At 39.5% G+C, this 19,017-nt stretch overlaps 1 protein-coding gene across 1 annotated transcript; it reads right to left on the bottom strand.

Moving 5' to 3' along the window:
* Positions 1-1,102: 1,102 nt before the first annotated feature.
* Positions 1,103-15,200, bottom strand: adss1 (adenylosuccinate synthase 1). The gene is made up of 13 exons (XM_082143825.1): positions 14,970-15,200; positions 11,642-11,744; positions 11,040-11,102; positions 10,164-10,214; positions 9,982-10,048; positions 8,519-8,626; positions 8,367-8,448; positions 8,169-8,295; positions 6,809-6,963; positions 3,334-3,458; positions 1,661-1,758; positions 1,269-1,418; positions 1,103-1,190 (listed from the first exon to the last, which is right to left on the bottom strand). Exons 1-13 carry the CDS (start codon positions 15,156-15,158, stop codon positions 1,138-1,140), a joined length of 1,371 nt encoding a protein of 456 aa, XP_081999951.1. The 5' UTR covers positions 15,159-15,200; the 3' UTR covers positions 1,103-1,137.
* Between the last annotated feature and the right edge of the window lie 3,817 nt (positions 15,201-19,017).

Genomic DNA, 19,017 nt, shown 5'->3' with positions numbered 1-19,017 from the left:
TTTCCCTTATTCCTTTAGTGTTTGTTGTCCCGATTGGGATCTTGACTGAAAACATTTCCACAGAGTTGTCCTGGGATTGTAAGGCACTACAGTTCGTCTGAGATCAGATCATCTTGGCATAGATGAGAAGAACAGTTTGTTTTCCACCCGATCTATTTCTGCCGCAGCTTATGTTCAGCCTAACCTAATTATATCTGACATCAGACAAAACGCTGGGAATGTTTCATACGCCAGAAGCCTATGAATAAATCTGCTAAATCAATTTGCCACATCTGTTTTAATGGAAAGATTTTTTTTTTTTTTAAAGAACTGCTTCATTTTATTCAGCATAAAATCAAATGACCCGCAATTTAATAAAGTAACACATATTAAACAGAGACTTCATATTTAATGGTATTACACACATAAACACACTCACAGACACGCGCACACACTCTCTCTCACACACACACTCACAGACACGCGCACACACACACACACACACACACACACACACACACACACACACACACACACACACACACACACACACACACACACACACACACACACACACGCACGCACACACACCCACACTCAGACACACACCATTCACACACAGCATACACACCATACACACACACACACACACACACACACACACACACACACACACACACACACACACACACACACACACACACACACACCATTCACACACAGCATACACACACACACACACACTTACACATAGCCTACCCACCCACGCACACTCACACACACTGACACTCACACACACTCAGTGCAGAAAATCAAATGCTTGGATCAATATACAACAAAAATGAGAAAAACAACAACAACAACAACAAAGCTCTTTGCACATTTTCAATTTATATGTCTCACATGGGAACTCAGGAAACAATACAGTGCAATTCTACAACACAACGAAATGCCACTTTGACAAACAGGGTCAATTTAATCCCCAAAAACTCAAAACTGCATTAGAGCCACTATCAAAGAAGGGTGTAAACGTGTGGTTATGACCAATAATCAGCCTGAGACCGACAGAAGATCATTATAATGCCAGGAACATATAAAACACCATCTTTCTGAATAAATGAATGAGTGTGCTGATCGTCTTCAGGAGAATCTTCACGTCTAGAACATCTGGATCATACATTCTCTGGACTTCCCGACACCAACCCACTTAACTGTGTTGAAGAGATTCAGACGTGAGTTCACAGAATGATGAGGTGATGAGGTTATACGGTGTGGGATTAATGACTTACTAGGAACACCGATGTGATTCTCCACGAAGCGGATGTAGTTCTGAGCTTTAGGAGGAAGATCGTTCCACTTCCGGGCCGCTGAAGTATCCGATTTCCATCCGGGAAAAGTCTCATATTCAACCTCCACCTTCTGCAGAACCTCCAAGTTAGCTAAAAGAGGACGAGAGAGAGAGAGAGAGAGAGAGAGCGAGAGCGAGCGAGAGAGACACACACACACACACACACACACACAAACCAATTTCTGAACCAGTTCAATTACACAAACCATCTGAACAGCCAATGGACTTTAATGGCTAAAAGTGGTAAAGTTACGGCTGAACTGTGACTAGTTTTAGTTTCTTACTTCCCAACAGCGCTCGTAACACATCTACGGGATATCTAGTTAATTTTACCTGGGAAATGTGGGATTCTTTTGCCGTTGATCTTATAAGCCACGCCCACTTTAATTTCATCCAAAACATCAAGGATGTCCAGTTTAGTCAGAGCGATGCTGAAGGAAGGCAGAAAACAAACATTCAATGAAGTTCTTTACATGACATTTTTTGTTGTTGCACATTTTATGCAAAATCCCTGTATTTATTTCTGGATCTCTCACTGGTCTACACAAGGTCAGGTGACACAAGGTCATGTGACAACAAAGTGTCATGCTACTGTTTCTTGTTACACCACAGACTGTAAAAAAAGATGGACGACGCCCCTTCACTCTCTTCCATTGGTGAAAAGTGAAGCCACCAAAATCCTAATATGGCGCTGACATCTTGCGCAGATTTGGGACCCGAATCTCTTACTCACACTCACACACACACACACACACACACACACACACACACACACACACACACACACACACACACACACACACACACACACTATCTCTCTCACACACACACACACACACACTATCTCTCTCACACACACACACACACACACACACACACACACACTCACACTATCTCTCTCACACACACACACACACACACACTCACACTCACACTATCTCTCTCACACACACACACCCGCAGAAACCATAGTACAGTTTACTGCAGAACTGAAAACATCTTTGGAAAAAATGTATTTGAAGTTTAATTTGATTGTTTAGTTTCCATTGCGTCCCATTAGACTTCATGGAGAGGGCAGGGGTATGAGCTATACTGGGACCAGCCACCGGGGTGCGATCGAGACTCTGGGTTTATGGGATATACTGGGACCAGCCACCGGGGGGCGATCGAGACTCTAGGTTTATGAGATATACTGGGACCAGCCACCGGGGGGCGATCGAGACTCTGGGTTTATGAGATATACTGGGACCAGCCACCGGGGGGCGATCGAGACTCTGGGTTTATGGGATATACTGGGACCAGCCACCGGGGGGCGATCGAGACTCTGGGTTTATGAGATATACTGGGACCAGCCACCGGGGGGCGATCGAGACTCTGGGTTTATGAGATATACTGGGACCAGCCACCGGGGGGCGATCGAGACTCTGGGTTTATGAGATATACTGGGACCAGCCACCGGGGGGCGATCGAGATGCTGGGTTTATGAGCTATACTGGGACCAGCCACCGGGGGGCGATCGAGACTCTGGGTTAATGAGCTATACTGGGACCAGCCACCGGGGGGCGATCGAGACTCTGGGTTTATGAGATATACTGGGACCAGCCACCGGGGGGCGATCGAGACTCTGGGTTTATGAGCTATACTGAGACCAGCCACCGGGGGGCGATCGAGACTCTGGGTTTATGAGATATACTGGGACCAGCCACCGGGGGGCGATCCAGATGCTGGGTTTATGAGCTATACTGGGACCAGCCACCGGGGTGCGATCAAGACTCTGGGTTTATGAGATATACTGGGACCAGCCACCGGGGGGAGATCGAGACGCTGGGTTTATGAGATATACTGGGAGCAGCCACCGGGGGGCGATCGAGATGCTTTGGCTTCACTTTTCAGCACTTTATGCGGCACCCTTGTGTTACACACTATATCACATAACATTAAAAATAGTATTCAGTATTAGTTCAGTATGTTACCGAACACACTCATACACAGACTGAGAGACTCACCCAGTGAATCCGTTGATCATATGAGCGTATTTGAGAATAACCAAGTCTAGCCAACCACAGCGTCTCTTTCTGCCTGTGGTCACGCCCACCTCGTGACCTCGGGTCTGCAGAAGCTCACCTATGGCCTGACACAAACACAGGTCAGAGGTCATGCAGAGGTCATCACTAATCAGATCTCAGGTGTTGCTGAAGTCAGATGTTAATACAGGAGAAACATTCGAGACAACGTTGATACTAAAAGTCACAATGAAATCAAAACAGACAATATATTTTTTATAGATTATTGCAGTATTAAATTCATGTTCCTCATTATCTTGAATCAGAATAACTTCCTCTTGCAGCATCTCTTCTCTTCTCTTCTCTGATGATGTGGGCGGGGCAACCTGTCACTCACATGAGATCAGCCAATAGCAAACCACAACCATCCAATCAATAGAGGGAATGCATTGACGTCACTGAGTGGCAGAAGGATCATGTGACACTGAAGACTGGCATAATGATGCTGAAAATACAGCTTTGATCACAGGAATAAATTACACTTTACTATATATTCACATAGAAAACTGATTATTTACATTATAATAATATTTCACTATTTTTACTGTATTTTTGATCAAATAAACGCAGCCTTGGTGAGCAGAAGAGACTCTTTCAGGAACATTTAAAACATCATAATTATTTTATACTTGTTTTTCAGTCCAGAGAGAGAGACTCGTTACGGTTATGAACATGTTCTCTCAGCTTTGGGAAATATGACCTCTGGACCTGAAAGACACACAAAGCCTGTGTGTGTGTTTGACTCTAAGCTTTAGTCCACATGTCCATATCAACACAGTGTTTATGAACTAATATTTTATTATCTCCGATCTGATTCTGGAAGCAGTTTTGGCTGATATCATCACCGATACCGGCATAATAATATTCTCACCACTGATATATATAGAGAACATCATTATACAGATCAGTGTATCTTACCAACAACAGTGTATTTTAAGTAGGCCTATAAAAATTATCATGAATTATCAACTCTTAATAGAGGGAATGCATCGACGTCGACCGAGTGACTGGATTTAACAGGAGAAACTGCGAAAACACCAGTAAAACAAACGATTATCAGTTTAAACTAAAGCTTGGACTCGATATAGTGTTCGTTACAGCTTACCAAAGATCCAGTGATCATGGATATTGACATGCAGTCAGTAATCGTGTTTCCAGACATTTATATGAGCCTGATTTCAACGTCTGGGAAATACATAAAGCAAATTTGCATGTGAACGCTTTATATAAATACAATATAGGTCTAAATCTGTGTGATCACTTATATCAAATGTTATATATATCATCATATCATCCAGCCCTAAAATTTGTGTAATTTTATGTCAGTGTTTATTTAAAAACGTCCAATTATGCAGAATATACGATGGTATATATTTAATTGATGAGTTGTCAATAAATAACAATACATTATATATGGTGTGATTTTACCACTAACTTCAGCATATTGACACCAAATAATAACTGCAAATCCAGCTTTCTCTGCCAGGATCCAGTTGTTTCTGTGAATCAACGATCCATTTGCTTCTCTGTTCTGTATGTTTCGGCAGTCTGTGAAAATACACCTCAGATTTCTTGTCAAATTTATACAGTCAATCTCAAAGCTCTTTCCTGTTTTAGATGCGTTTTGTGTGTTTTACGCAGCATTCACGCTGAAAACCAATCCTGCCACTCAGTGTGTGAGTTCTGCCACTCAGTGTTTCTGCCACTCAGTGTGTGAGTTCTGCCACTCAGTGTTTCTGCCACTCAGTGTGTGAGTTCTGCCACTCAGTGTTTTTGCCACTCAGTGTGAGTTCTGCCACTCAGTGTTTCTGCCACTCAGTGTGTGAGTTCTGCCACTCAGTGTTTCTGCCACTCAGTGTGTGAGTTCTGCCACTCAGTGTGTGAGTTCTGCCACTCAGTGTTTCTGCCACTCAGTGTGTGAGTTCTGCCACTCAGTGTGTGAGTTCTGCCACTCAGTGATCGACGGTGACGTCATGCGCATACACACTATGTAAGGGTTAATGCCCGACGAGGTGTCCATTGTCAGGACGGTTGCCTCCGCTGAAGTCCATTAATACCTGACAATGGACACCTGGAAGGGCATTAACCCGCTTATACCATGGTCACTTGCCAAATAACACATTTTTAAAACATTAGTTTATATTTTAATTAGTTTTACAATCGAAATCTAAAGTTTTTACAAACAATAACTTGGTTTCCCTGGTTACGCCTGACGGAGATATTTATAATCCGCTCAGCTCGTAGAAGCCTTTAGTTTACTGCCTGTTGCTATGGTTACTCACAGCTGATGTAGCCAGCGCATTTATTTATTCATTTCGAACGGTAAACAGTTTCACCAGAACTCCTTTACTAGGTGTCCTCTATCACTTTATAATGGACACCCTGCAGCCAATCAGAATCGAGTATTCACCCAATAATATTGTATCGTGAGTTCAGTATCGTGACGTATCAAATCGTGACATAAAGGTATCATTACACCCCTAGAAATTAATCAAATGTAAAACAACACTGCATAGTCTTCACTGTATAAATTAAATATAGATTAATCTAATAAATCTAATAAACAGCAGTGAGTGATTTTCTCTTTGTCTTTTGTTGTTTGATTATCATTAAAGGGATATTTCACCGCTGGAAAGATGTATTTGTATTTAAATTGGGTCATTTATGTAGAAGAAATGTGAAATTATTTTAGAAGTTGGAGCCTTCTAGACTGAGAAAAGCCAGAAGATTTATTTTTGGCTCATGTGGATGAAAGACAACAACTCCCAGAATGCACTTGCCTCGCTGCCCTACGAGGACACGCCCAAGCCACGCCTCCCGGTTACAGAGGGCAGTATCGTGAGAAATGATACAGCACAGCTAGGCTACTAGTCGACTCGAAACTGAAAAGACAGTGTTTTATGGTGAGATCCCCCTATGGGCGGGTTGAACACATGCGGGACGAGCTCCTCCTACTGGCTGGAGTCTCTCGCCTCTGGACAAAAGAGCCTCTGATGATGCTAAATGACGATTTTAACGTCATCTGAGGTTTTTTTCCAGACACACAATACAGAAATCTCTGGTCTCAGGGGGACATGAGGGAGGGAAGCACGGTCACTCGACAATACTACCGGGTTTCTACTGATACAAAGCTTAATGCTAATCAGTGAAGTATCCCTTTAATGACACAGACGGCGGCAGGTTTATTAGGCTGCTGTCACTTTAAGACCGAATGCACGGATCTAATATACTGATACACACGCAACTTATCTCCCAATTGTTTATGTTTACTTAAGACATAACCAATGTTGTTTAAGCGAATACTCACCAAGCCGGGCATTTTGACATATCGTGAGTCCGAAGCTCACGGACAAAATCAAGCCCCGCCCTACATTTGTTAACTATAATAACAAGTTTCCCGTTTCAGTCCGACTCTTACATTGAGTTGTTCTGTGGGAAAGGCTCCTATCCCGACTCTAGTGGTGTAGGCCTTTGATACTCCATACACATCTCCGATGTTTGCGGGCGGAATGCCGAGGCCGGTGCACACGCCACCCACGGTGCAGTTGGACGATGTCACGAATGGGTACGTTCCTGGAAGGAAGGCAAACAACTGTTTAAAGAGGACCTATTTTGCTTTTTTAGTGTGTAATGTTGCAGTTTGAGCATGAAAAAGCTCCAGTTGTTCTCTATATCAGTGTCAGTGTTTCTGAACTCCCTGAAACGCCTCCATTGTAGTCTTGAGTTTCTTCCGGGAACGAACACATCACAATATTCCTCATTTACATAATTCATATGCAGAATAAAGGGGCGGGGCCTGGTTGAGTTAGTTAGTAGTAGTTAGTAGTAGGGGACTAGTCTGCACTTTAATGACGCTTTAAGCTTGACGGCGACTAGTTGCTGATCATGGCCTATAGAGGGCGTAAAGGGATAAGAAATCTTTGAAGTCCACTTCTGATTATACCATCTGGATGCTCAAAATATATTGTGAAAATGCACGTTATACACAGCTTATTGTACACGTGATTGAATCGCCATTCTAAACGCACACACATTGCACACGCAGATCGCGCACATTGCGCAGAAATGTATTGTCAACACTGTTCTGAGACTAATCAATAAAATAGCTTAGAAACTGAAAAGCTATATCATATATTTCTTAGTAACTAAAATCCATAGCTTTAATAGGCTATAATTAGAGAGACGCTGCCAGGTAGAATTAGTTCACATGCAATTGTTCGCTCTCACACTAACGCAGTCATATGTTTTTCTACTTTATCTGTATCTGATTAAGAACGAGTTCAAATCTGTGAGAAATATAACGATCCAAAGACAAAAGAACAAGGCGACCCGCGTTCAGTCTCAGCTCGAAGTTCAGGCTTATTTGTTATTTGTTGACTCATTAATGACGTCATCAGCGACTTCACTTAAATCACATAAATGTCGACTTTAAAAAATCTGAAGTCGTTCAACCCCTAGTTAGTAGTGTGTTGAAACTGGCGGTTATGGTAAGGGGCGGGACATTTCCCAAAACACACTCGAAGCAATTGACCAATCACAACACACTGATCCAGCCGACCAATCAGAGCACAGTGTGCTTTTCAGAAGGAGGGGCTTCATAGAGACAGGAAGTAAACAGAGCGTTACTGACAGACTGGGAAGAGAGGAGCCGCAACAATGGAGAATATGAGGAAAATAATCAAACATTCAAGCAGGAAAACCTGTTCTGGTAGAGAATAAAATCATATTAAATGTGACATCTTCCCAAGTCCCAAACACAAAGCGGCGCATGTTCTTACCAAAGTCAATGTCAAGGAGAGCAGCGTTCGCCCCCTCCACCAGGATTTTCTTCGGGGGTCCGTGAATTGCATCATACATGAAATAGACCCCGTCTCTGACCAGAGGTCGGATCCTCTCGGCGAAGTCCTGCAAGAGAGAGAGAGCGGATCAGAGACGCCGGCGTAACACACACCGCGAGCGTCTCCGGTTTAACTGACCTTTAGCTTCTTCAGCTCGCTCTCGACGTCCACTTTAAGGGTGGGATACATGGACTGGTACTGCAGCACGAGGTTCTTCACCCTTCAGGAGAACAGAACAGCTCAGATGATCGCTGATCACTGATATCACCTGCATTAGAAAGATAATTTACCTCGTAGAGAACTCGCTGAAGTCTGCCATCAGGTCACAGATGCGAAGCCCGGTGCGAGATGCTTTACAGGCGTACGTGGGTCCGATGCCTTTCTTAGTCGTTCCTATGCTGTGAACAAACATAAACTCGGTTACAATCAGCAGAAACACTATAAAACAACAACAACTATTAAAAACGATGTTTTTAGAGGTCAGAATGTTGATCATCAACCTCAAACCAACTTTTTTGAGTTTTTTTGCATTTATTTATTGATGTTTGTTGCACTTAGTATAAGAAAGCTTCACTATAAATCCAATGTATTATCATTACTATTATTAATTCAATACATTTGGAATATTTGCAACCCTGTTACCAAACTACAGTACTGAATACGGTGTGAAACCCTGATTTGTGCGATTTCGTTTTCTTCAAAAAATTAACAATAACTAAAGAAATTAAGTTAATCTAGAAAGTAAATTTCGTTGTAACAAACTTTTATGTTGGCTTAACAAAGACCAAGAAGTTTAAAGTTTTATAAACTTACCTAGCATGTTTTATCATGACTTTAGCATGTCTTAGTATGTGTCTAGCATTATTTTACATTTATTAGCATATTTGTAGCATTTTATTTTGGCTTGACAAAGACTTGAAAGTTTTATAAACTTCCCCAGCATGTTTTAGCATGTCGTTAGCATGTCTTAGTATGTGTCTAGCATTATTTTACATTTATTAGCATATTTGTAGCATGTTGCTAGTACGTTCAACACATTGTAAACATTAATTAGCATGCTGCCATCTTGTTTTAGTACATAGCTAGCATTAATTAACATGTTAATTGGCATGCTAAATAATGCTAGTAATGTGATAAAAACATGTTAGCAATGTTCTAATTCATGCTAGCATGTGTTCAAACATCTTAGCAAAATTGTAAATCATGCTATCTATGTACTAAAACATGCTAGCAGCATGCTAATTCATGCAAGCAACGTTAAAAATGCCAGCAAAATGCTTAATCATGCTAACAACATGTTAAAACATGCTAGCAACATGATAAAATATGCTAACAACATGCCAATTCATGCTAGTGATAGATACTTGGTGGATGAAGCTTTACTCTCTATTAGAGTTATTGTATAAAAGTTTTGAAGCCCTCGATGAAAGTCTATGGGATTTAGGCCTAACGTAGTTTTGATTTTCTAGCCTAGTCAACAAAATAATAAAATGTACATGAAGTTATTAAAGCATATGTTTGATCAAGAAGCTGAGGTGAGACGGGCCAAAATCACCATTTTAAGGGAGGATTCGGACATTTGATTGATCTAAAATGACCTACTTTTGATACTAGGTTAATTTTATGATGGATAATAGTTTATTTTATATCACTACAAAAAAGTATATTTATGGAAAGTGCCTTGAACAGAATGGTTGTTGGTCCACCAGCGAGTTCAGCACCAAACCAGCACAAAACCATCAGCACAACTTACTTTTTTCCTTCCTGAGCTTGTCTCTGAACCTCCTGAAGTCCGTCCACGGCCTGATGAAAGTCAAATACTGACAGAAATACATGGAATCAGACGATCCTTTTCCATTATATGTATTTTCCACCATCACAGTATTCAATATATCTAAAAAAAACACTATTATTTATAGTTATAAATGATATTACCAATGTGAGCCCGATCTGAGATGACCAGTCTTTTTTCCCATCCTTTCAGCCCTTATCATGTAAGAAAAAAACTAATTATTCCTGTGTGTGAATAGAATAAAGCCATGAATAATGATTGGAACTGATCTAGTAAACATTGTGTAAGTCTGGTCTGTTAACAGGTTAACTTTCATTGTCTTGTAGCATGTTGTTAACATGAATTAGCATACATCGCTAGCATGTTTTTACACATTGCTAGTATTATTTAACATTTTGCTAGCATGAATTAGCATGTTGCTAACATGTTGTTACACATTGCTAGCATGAATTAACATGTTGCTAGCATGTTTTAGTAACGGGACACTTTTTTATTGCCATTTTTCCCTGATCACAGTTTTTAGCAATCATAATAAATTAGGTCATTCGAAAGATCAAACACTCAAAATTCAGCTTTGAAATTGGACATTGCATTTCCATGGAAACGGTACTTTAAAATCTTTTTGGTGATATCGACTTCAAATTTGGAACATAACTTGGTCAGACAAATAGCTTTGATTTTTTAGCAATTTTAAAGTCTATTTTTTTAATCAAATAAAAAATGTAGTACTGTCAAAGCGATTAATCGCAATTAATCGTATCTAACATAAAGTTTACAATATATGTGTGTATATTTACAGTAGTCAACATTTGAAGTGGATCAAAAAAGTTCAAGAACGGCGATTGTTCAAAATTCATGTATAACTTTTGATGAAAGGTTTTGATCCACTTCAAATGTTCACTATTGTATATACACACACACACACACACACACACACACACACACACACACACGCACAAACTTCTATAACTTGAAGCTGCTTTCACTTCTGCAATAATCTGTGTCTCTCTTTTCTTTACCTTTCTTCTCATTCTTGTCAATCTCTTCGAATAATCCTGGAAGATGAATGACCACGCCATTCCCTGCGGATGAACACACACCTTTACCTTTACAGAAACTACACAGCTTACACTTCATCATCTCTGAAGATATCAGATTCCATCTTATATGAGACCCTGGACCACAAAACCAGTCACAAAGGTCAGTTTTTTTCAATTGAGAGTTATGCATCATATAACGCTGAATAAATAATCTGTCCAGTGATGTATGGTCTGTTAGGATAGGACAATATTTGGCCGAGATACAACTATTGCAAATCTGGAATCTGAGACATTGAGAAAATCTCCTTTAAAGTTGTTAATTTATGTTCACGATTGTGCTGCATTCACTCACACAAATACATGTTTTATATATTTACGGTAGGAAATTTACAAAATATCTTCATGGAACATGATCTTTACTTAATATCCTAATGATTTTTGGCATAAAAGAAAAATCCATAATTTTGACCCATACAATGTGTTGTTGGCTATTGCCACAAATAAACCCGTGCGACTCGTGACTGGTTTTATGATCCAGGGTCACATATATGTCATGAGTAACACGATATTCTCGTTCTCACCGATGAATGATATACATTTGGTGCTGATTATTCCACTGGGGAGAAGATGGAAATCATATTCTTTCTCATCCACGACCACTGTGTGACCAGCGTTATTCCCTCCCTGTCAGGAAAACAGGAAAACCGTGCTGGGATTAAAGTCTGCTGTGAATCTTTTAACACATAAACTGAACACCAGCATCATCACACAGAGCGAAAGAAGTGATCAGAGTTATTCAGCTTTTACACAAGATGAGAGAAATATATAGAAGGTGCACGAAAAAAACATTCACAATTCTCTATTCCAATGTCGATACAACAGCTAAAACTACTAGCCTAGCCTAACTACGGTATAATACTAGCCTAACTACGGTATAATACTAGCCTAACTACGGTATAATACTAGCCTAACTACGGTATAATACTAGCCTAACTACGGTATAATACTAGCCTAACTACGGTATAATACTAGCCTAACTACGGTAACATTACTAAAGACAAGTAAACAGTCAGTAATAAAATAAGTACAAATAATCCAATTGCGAGCAAAAGCACATATAAATACAATATAACAAAAATACAAATTAAATACATTTATTTACAAAAATAAATAAATTTTATTTATTTTATTAAATGAAGTGCTTTTCAGGAAGATCTAATAGTAGTCTTCAGGTACAGACATTTAATAAAGTAAGCAAATGTAAAATAACACTGCTTCTACCATGGTCTGGGTGAATACTCGATTCTGATTGGCTGCAGGGTGTCCATTATAAAGTGCTAGAGGACACCTAGTAAAGGAGTTCTGGTGAAACTGTTTACCGTTCGAAATGAATAAATAAATGCGCTGTCTACATCAGCTGTGAGTAACCATAGCAACAGGCAGTAAACTGAAGGCTTCTACGAGCTGAGCGGACTATAAATATCTCCGGTCAGGCGTAACCAGGGAAACCAAGTTATTGTTCGTAAAAACTTTAGATTTCGATTGTAAAACTAATTAAAATATAAACGAATGTTTTAAAAATGTGTTATTTGGCAAGTGACCATGGTATAAGCGGGTTAATGCCCTTCCAGGTGTCCATTGTGTCAGGAATTAATGGACTTCAGCGCTGCGCGTCAGACGGTTCACGCCTCGTCGTGCATTAACCCTTACATAGTCTTCACTGTATAAATTAAACATCCTTATTAATTAATCCTTATTAAATGTAAAAACGTTATTCAGTCGAGAGCGGTGAGTGATCGTCTCTCTGTCGTTTGTCGTTTGATTAACATTAATCACAGACAGCTGGAGGAATATTAGGCTGCTGTCCCTTTAAGAGTGAATGCACTGATCTAATATACTGATACTGACACACATGCGTTTACTTTCTCAACTGTTTACGTTCACTTAAGACATAATCGACTGTGTTTACTAGGATACTCGTTATTTTTTACATACTATAGTGTGAATTTGTCCGCTCGCGTGCAAGAAGACGTGAAAGAGAGCTCAGTTTAGTGTTCGCGCGCTTCTGAGACGCGGCTCTCATGCTAATTTATCATTTTTATTTGCATTTATAAGCTATTATGGCTTTTCCCTGTATATACAGTAGTGGCAAAAGTGATGTCCAACCTATAGGAAAACTGACATATTTACCATATCAAATATTATTATAAATTTCATAAGGATTTTGTCAGCATATTGCATAGTTGTCAATAGTTTCATTTGTGATAATAATGCCAAATTGCCAACATCATTTTGTCTGTCATACAAAGAAATTATGATGAAAACAAGAGAGAAGCGACCAAATGTTAAGTTGTAGTCGATGTATGCCGTTTGTTTTTCTGCATATAGTCCAATAAAACCTGCTTTTGCCTTTTTTACCAAAATCATTTTGTCAGATAAATACCTTTACCAAGTTTAGAGTTTTTGTCTTCGCTCATATTTACAATATTTTAAAAATATTGAATATTTTCTCATATTTCGATGGCTTAATCGAACTTGTATCCTCATTAAAAACAACATCACTTTTAGCCATATTGTATTAAAGGGACTTTTTACCATAGGATTTTTACAGTTAAAAAAAAACTTTATGTTGTCTTCTGTCTTATGTTCATGTTAACATTTGGTCGCTTCTCTCTTGTCTTTGCACGAGTTCATCATAATGTGTTTGTATGACAGACATCATAATGTTGTCAGGTTGTCATGCACTGCATTATTATCTGTGGCAGTAAACAGAAACTCAACCTCATCAACAACTTAAAGGTTCTAGCTCCAGATTTACAATCGCGAGACCTGGAAATGCGACTCCAGGAGCTTCCAGACGGCCGGCTTGGCCTTTACTCAGACACACCGAGTCCAATGCCGAACACACACGCCTCGGGTCTGATCCTCTATCCGGAGTCGTGCCCTTCTCACATGTCCAGGAACGCCGGGAATGTGACCAGAGAGGAATTCTGGGACTGACATTCAGTGACTACAGACTCACAGCGGCATGAAAGAAAGACTGGACTGAACAGCCACAGATTGTTCAGAAAATACTTCATACTTTATAATGCAATGCAATGTGATTAATAATGATAATGGGTCTGAGATTCTGACACTTCCACTCATTCTCAGATTAGATTTACACTGATTAGGGTTTGTCAACAGTTTGTCTCTGATTATGCAGGAACATCCATGAACTCAAATCCATGATCCAAACTAAAGTCTTAACATTATCTAAGTAAAGACACAAACACAAACAAGATATATGCATCACATCTCATGTTTATGAAAATACAACTGAACTGAGTATAAAAATGTATAAGAAATATGTCTATTGAATATGTGTCATTTTGTCAGATAAATACCTTAACCAAGTTTAGAGTTTTTTATTTTGAACTGTAAAAATCCTACATTAAAAAGTCCCTTTAATACAATATGTCTAAAAGTGATGTTGTTTTATATATATATATAATTTATTTCTGTCCAATAAACATATTTCTTATTTGTATACAAGCTCAGTTCAGTTGTAGGCTATTTATATAAACTTGAGATATGACATATTCAGCATATATTATGATGATATATAAAAAGCACGACAGTTTGCTATAATTATATTCTATATGAATTAATAATATTCCTGATAACTATATTAATTAGTTTATTAGGCTACATATTAAAGTATTTTTAGCATCGTGGTACCTATTCAATGTGATATTGTTAATAACGACTTAAAATGTTATTAAAAACCATATTGATTATCTGTAATCAATTAAAATACATTTAGTAAAACCAATTTTATGTATAATTACATTAATAATCGTTCTATATTTCATACACACAAAGTTACCGATAAAGTTGTGATTTGTGACTGAGTTTGTGTAGTATTACCTGACACCTGCACACGATGTCGGACTCGGTGGCCAGTAGATCCACCACTTTGCCTTTGCCTTCATCTCCCCACTGCGCGCCCAGAACCACCGACACTCTGTTCCCCGAGTCGTTTCTCGGCCGTTTCAAGGCGCCCGTCGGCGGGTTCGAGTAGCTCTTGTGGTCGTTCCCGGACCAGCCCTGAGACATGATGACGAGTCCTGAGGAACCAGTGTAATGACAGCTGTCGTCCGCGCGCTCAGCCGCTCATAGACGAGGAGCTGTTCGAATCAGGGAGTCGACTCCGTTTCCCGACTCCTAATGTTGGAGTCGACTCCGATTCCCGACTTATGCACATTTTCCAAACTTTGCCTATTTATCAAAACTTTACACACAAATCCAAAAATTGCACACGCAAAATGCAAAATGCCAAAATGAAGCACTGCATTCAAAATATCACAAACATCTCAAAAGCAAACATTTGTCTTGCGTTGCAAACACCTTTGCCATATAATATTATATTTTGGATACATCATATACACACAGTTATTCAAAACCTAAAGCTTTTCTTTCTTGAGCTTCTATGAACATTTCTGTACAAGATTGAAAGTAATTGGCAGAGAGATGTTAACTAAAAAATTCACAGTAAACACGAAAGCAAGATTGAAACCAAACTTTATTTTTTTACTGTGAGCATTTGTGGTTGTGAATACAGTATTACACAGTTCGAACAACCTATAACTCGACCTTTGACCTTTTATAGGCCTATTCTAACGCCATGATTGGTTGGTGTTCAGTAAAGCAATGTGTATTTAGATATGATTTCAATTTAGGAAGCATTTTAAATTTCTTACTCCCACCATATCAAGTCCACTGTTGAGGAATTATGCGTTCAAACCTGCATTTACTGATTCTACTTTCACTTTAAGGGTCTGAAATGTTTTAAGGATTTTTATAAAGATTGGGTTTTTTGTTCTTTCACAGATTTAATAAGCGAGTTCAGCCTCCCACCTTCACATCTTTTTAGGTATTTTCCAATTAGGAACTGTGTAAAATTTTTATTTCCTAATTTTCCACAACTTCCTCCTGAGCAGACATGGGACAGTCTTTTATGACTGAATTTTTCACAAAGATCTTTAATTTCAAAAGTCTATGGTACTATCCGGTCCTACGATGATCATTTAACCACTAGGACGAAGGAGGCATGGGAGGAAGAGTTGGGTCTGGCCTTTGATGTTGACTGGTGGGACTCTGTTTTAAACGGTATTCACAAAGCCTCAATCTGTGCCCACTTGACCTTAAAGGGATAGTTCACTTTGAAATTAATTTTTGGTATGTTTTAGCTTACCTCAAGGGCATCCAAGATGTAGGTGTCTTTTTTTCCACAGTAGTTTCAATTTTTATATTTTTAGGTCAAACCGTTCTTGTCTGTCAGTCATATAATGCAGGTCGATGGTCACTGTCTCAAAACACATGCACAGAGTCCAAATTAAAACAATTCCCCGTCGTCCAAATTAAACAATTCCCCATCGTAAGTACACATTGATGGCCTAAGACACGAAACGAGCGGTTTGTGTGAGAAAACAAACAGTATTTATATTGTTTTTAGCTCTTATACACAGCCATGTCCGAGTGATCTGATCTGACGTGTGCGCAGACTGGTGCATAGATATATACACACTAGATGTCGCCTTGTCTACGGCAGTTCATTGGAACGAATGTCTTTAAGGCGACATCTAGTGTATATATCTATGCACCAGTCTGCGCACACGTCAGATCAGATCACTTCGACATGGCTGCGTATAAGAGGTAAAAACGATATAAATACTGTTCGTTTTCTCACACAAACCGCTCGTTTCGTGTCTTAGGCCATCAAGGTGTACTTAAGATGGGGAATTGTTTAATTTGGACGACGGGGAATTGTTTTAATTTGGACTCTGTGCATGTGTTTTGAGACAGTGACCATCGACCTGCATTATATGACTGACAGACAAGAACGGTTTGACCTAAAAATATCAAAATTGAAACTACTGCGGAAAAAAAGACACCTACATCTTGGATGCCCTTGAGGTAAGCTAAAACATACCAAAAATTTATTTCAAAGTGAACTATCCCTTTAATACAATATATAGTAGTGTTCAGATGTCACTATTCTAAAACCCGACTATCACAAATTTTCCCTAATACAATTGATGTCTGTGACAGATGCTCTGGTTCGCCCTGTAATCTTGCACATATGTTTTTCTTCTACCCAACTCTAGGAAATATCTGGCAAACTTATTTTGACACCATGTCTAAAGTGCTCCTCAAGACCACTGATATCTCTCCACACGTAGCCATCTTTGGTACTCCTCAAGACCACTGATATCTCTCCACACGTAGCCATCTTTGGTACTCCTCAAGACCACTGATATCTCTCCACACGTAGCCATCTTTGGTACTCCTCAAGACCACTGATATCTCTCCACACGTAGCCATCTTTGGTACTCCTCAAGACCACTGATATCTCTCCACACGTAGCCATCTTTGGTACTCCTCAAGAATACCACCGTTTCTCATCAGTGCAGTTAGAGGTCCTGGCTTTCACTTCCTTGATAGTGAGACGTCTTCTCCTTCTTAATTGGAAAGCAACAAATGCCCCGTCCAATACACTTTGGATCACTGATGTCATGTCCTTTCTAAAACTGGAAAAAATACGATACTCTAAACAAGGTAATCTCGCCAAATTTTATAAGTGTCCGATGTCCAAACATAAACTGTAAAATAATAATACGAACACACCTCAAGTCTTAAAAAAAAATACAGAACTAGTAGTCGATTCCTGTCCTGGAGTCGATTCCGACACTAGGGCTATTGAGAGTCGAGGAATCGACTCTTTTGGAGTCGACTCCCCAATATCACGACGCGGAATGGACGGGTTGAAGAGACAGAGCTCGATGCTTCAGATCCGGGCGGGACGAAACGGCTTGGAACATGTTAGGTAGTAATAATACTTCTCACATTCACTGCTGATGTTCAATTCAACATCTAGTAAAGTTTTCCTGCGTCATAACTCGGTGTAAACTGTCCAGAGCGCTGCAGAGAGTCGGCTCCCGTCATGTGACACACGTTACTTTCCTCACCGCTGCTTAGAATAAACCAATCGCATTCGATGATGATTACTGGACAGAGATCAGATGCTGCGTCCCAATTCGCAAACTATCCGTCCTAAATAGTATTGGAAATTAGAATTAATGTCCCAAATCGTAGTATGTTGAAATGAGTACCAAAGATGGTCAATTTTTTCCGGTTAGAATACGAAGTGCTGCTAACGGCTAGATGAGATTCGATTAGAACTACAAACACGAATAAAAAGTGTTAAAAACTACAAACATGGCGGATGTGCGAGTCCGGCAGATAGAGATTGCTAAAGCAGATTTTTTTGTATGGTTGGGAGTTCATAGATTTAATTATACAAATTAAATTATATAATTTTACAATGTAAGCATGCACATGTCTCTTATAAGATATTTAAAAGCAACCCAAAGAGGATTCGTGTATCTGACTCAGAGCCCGTCTGTAGACAGTCGACGTTATGAAGCCACTACAATGAACTATTGATGGGTTTCTTTTAAGTTTAGCTTGAGCATGTGATAGGAAATCAGCTGATAATGCTGGTTTCATGCAAGTAACCACATCATGAGCTGACAGATATCACTGAAATTGATATTTACATGATGAATATCTGTGTTTTGGTGTGCTTCATCACAACACGTCCAATGACGATCACATGTTAGGTGAGTGGGCGGGGACGTAGGCGGAGCTTCACTGCGATATGACGTTTCTGGGATACGATAAAACTTTTGTAAACTAATGTAAATTCTATCAGTAGTAATTCTGTAAACAGAAAGAGAAGAGTTGAGAGCACGCCATCTGACTTTCAATCGTTTTATGTGTTCTTAACTGCTGAGTTTTGATTGGCTGACATGTCTTTGGGGGCGGGGTTTGGAAGGCATGTGATCAAGGGTGAAATTACAAAAAAAATTTTTTAAATCTGAATGCATTTCAACAAATGTGAGCTTGAGTGTCA

This window comes from Leuciscus leuciscus (assembly GCF_965113295.1).
Source record: "Leuciscus leuciscus genome assembly, chromosome: 17".
In the NCBI taxonomy this organism is placed as follows: Eukaryota; Metazoa; Chordata; class Actinopteri; order Cypriniformes; family Leuciscidae; genus Leuciscus; species Leuciscus leuciscus.
Note: the sequence above shows the minus strand (reverse complement) of the source record. Positions and strands in the feature narration are given on the sequence as shown.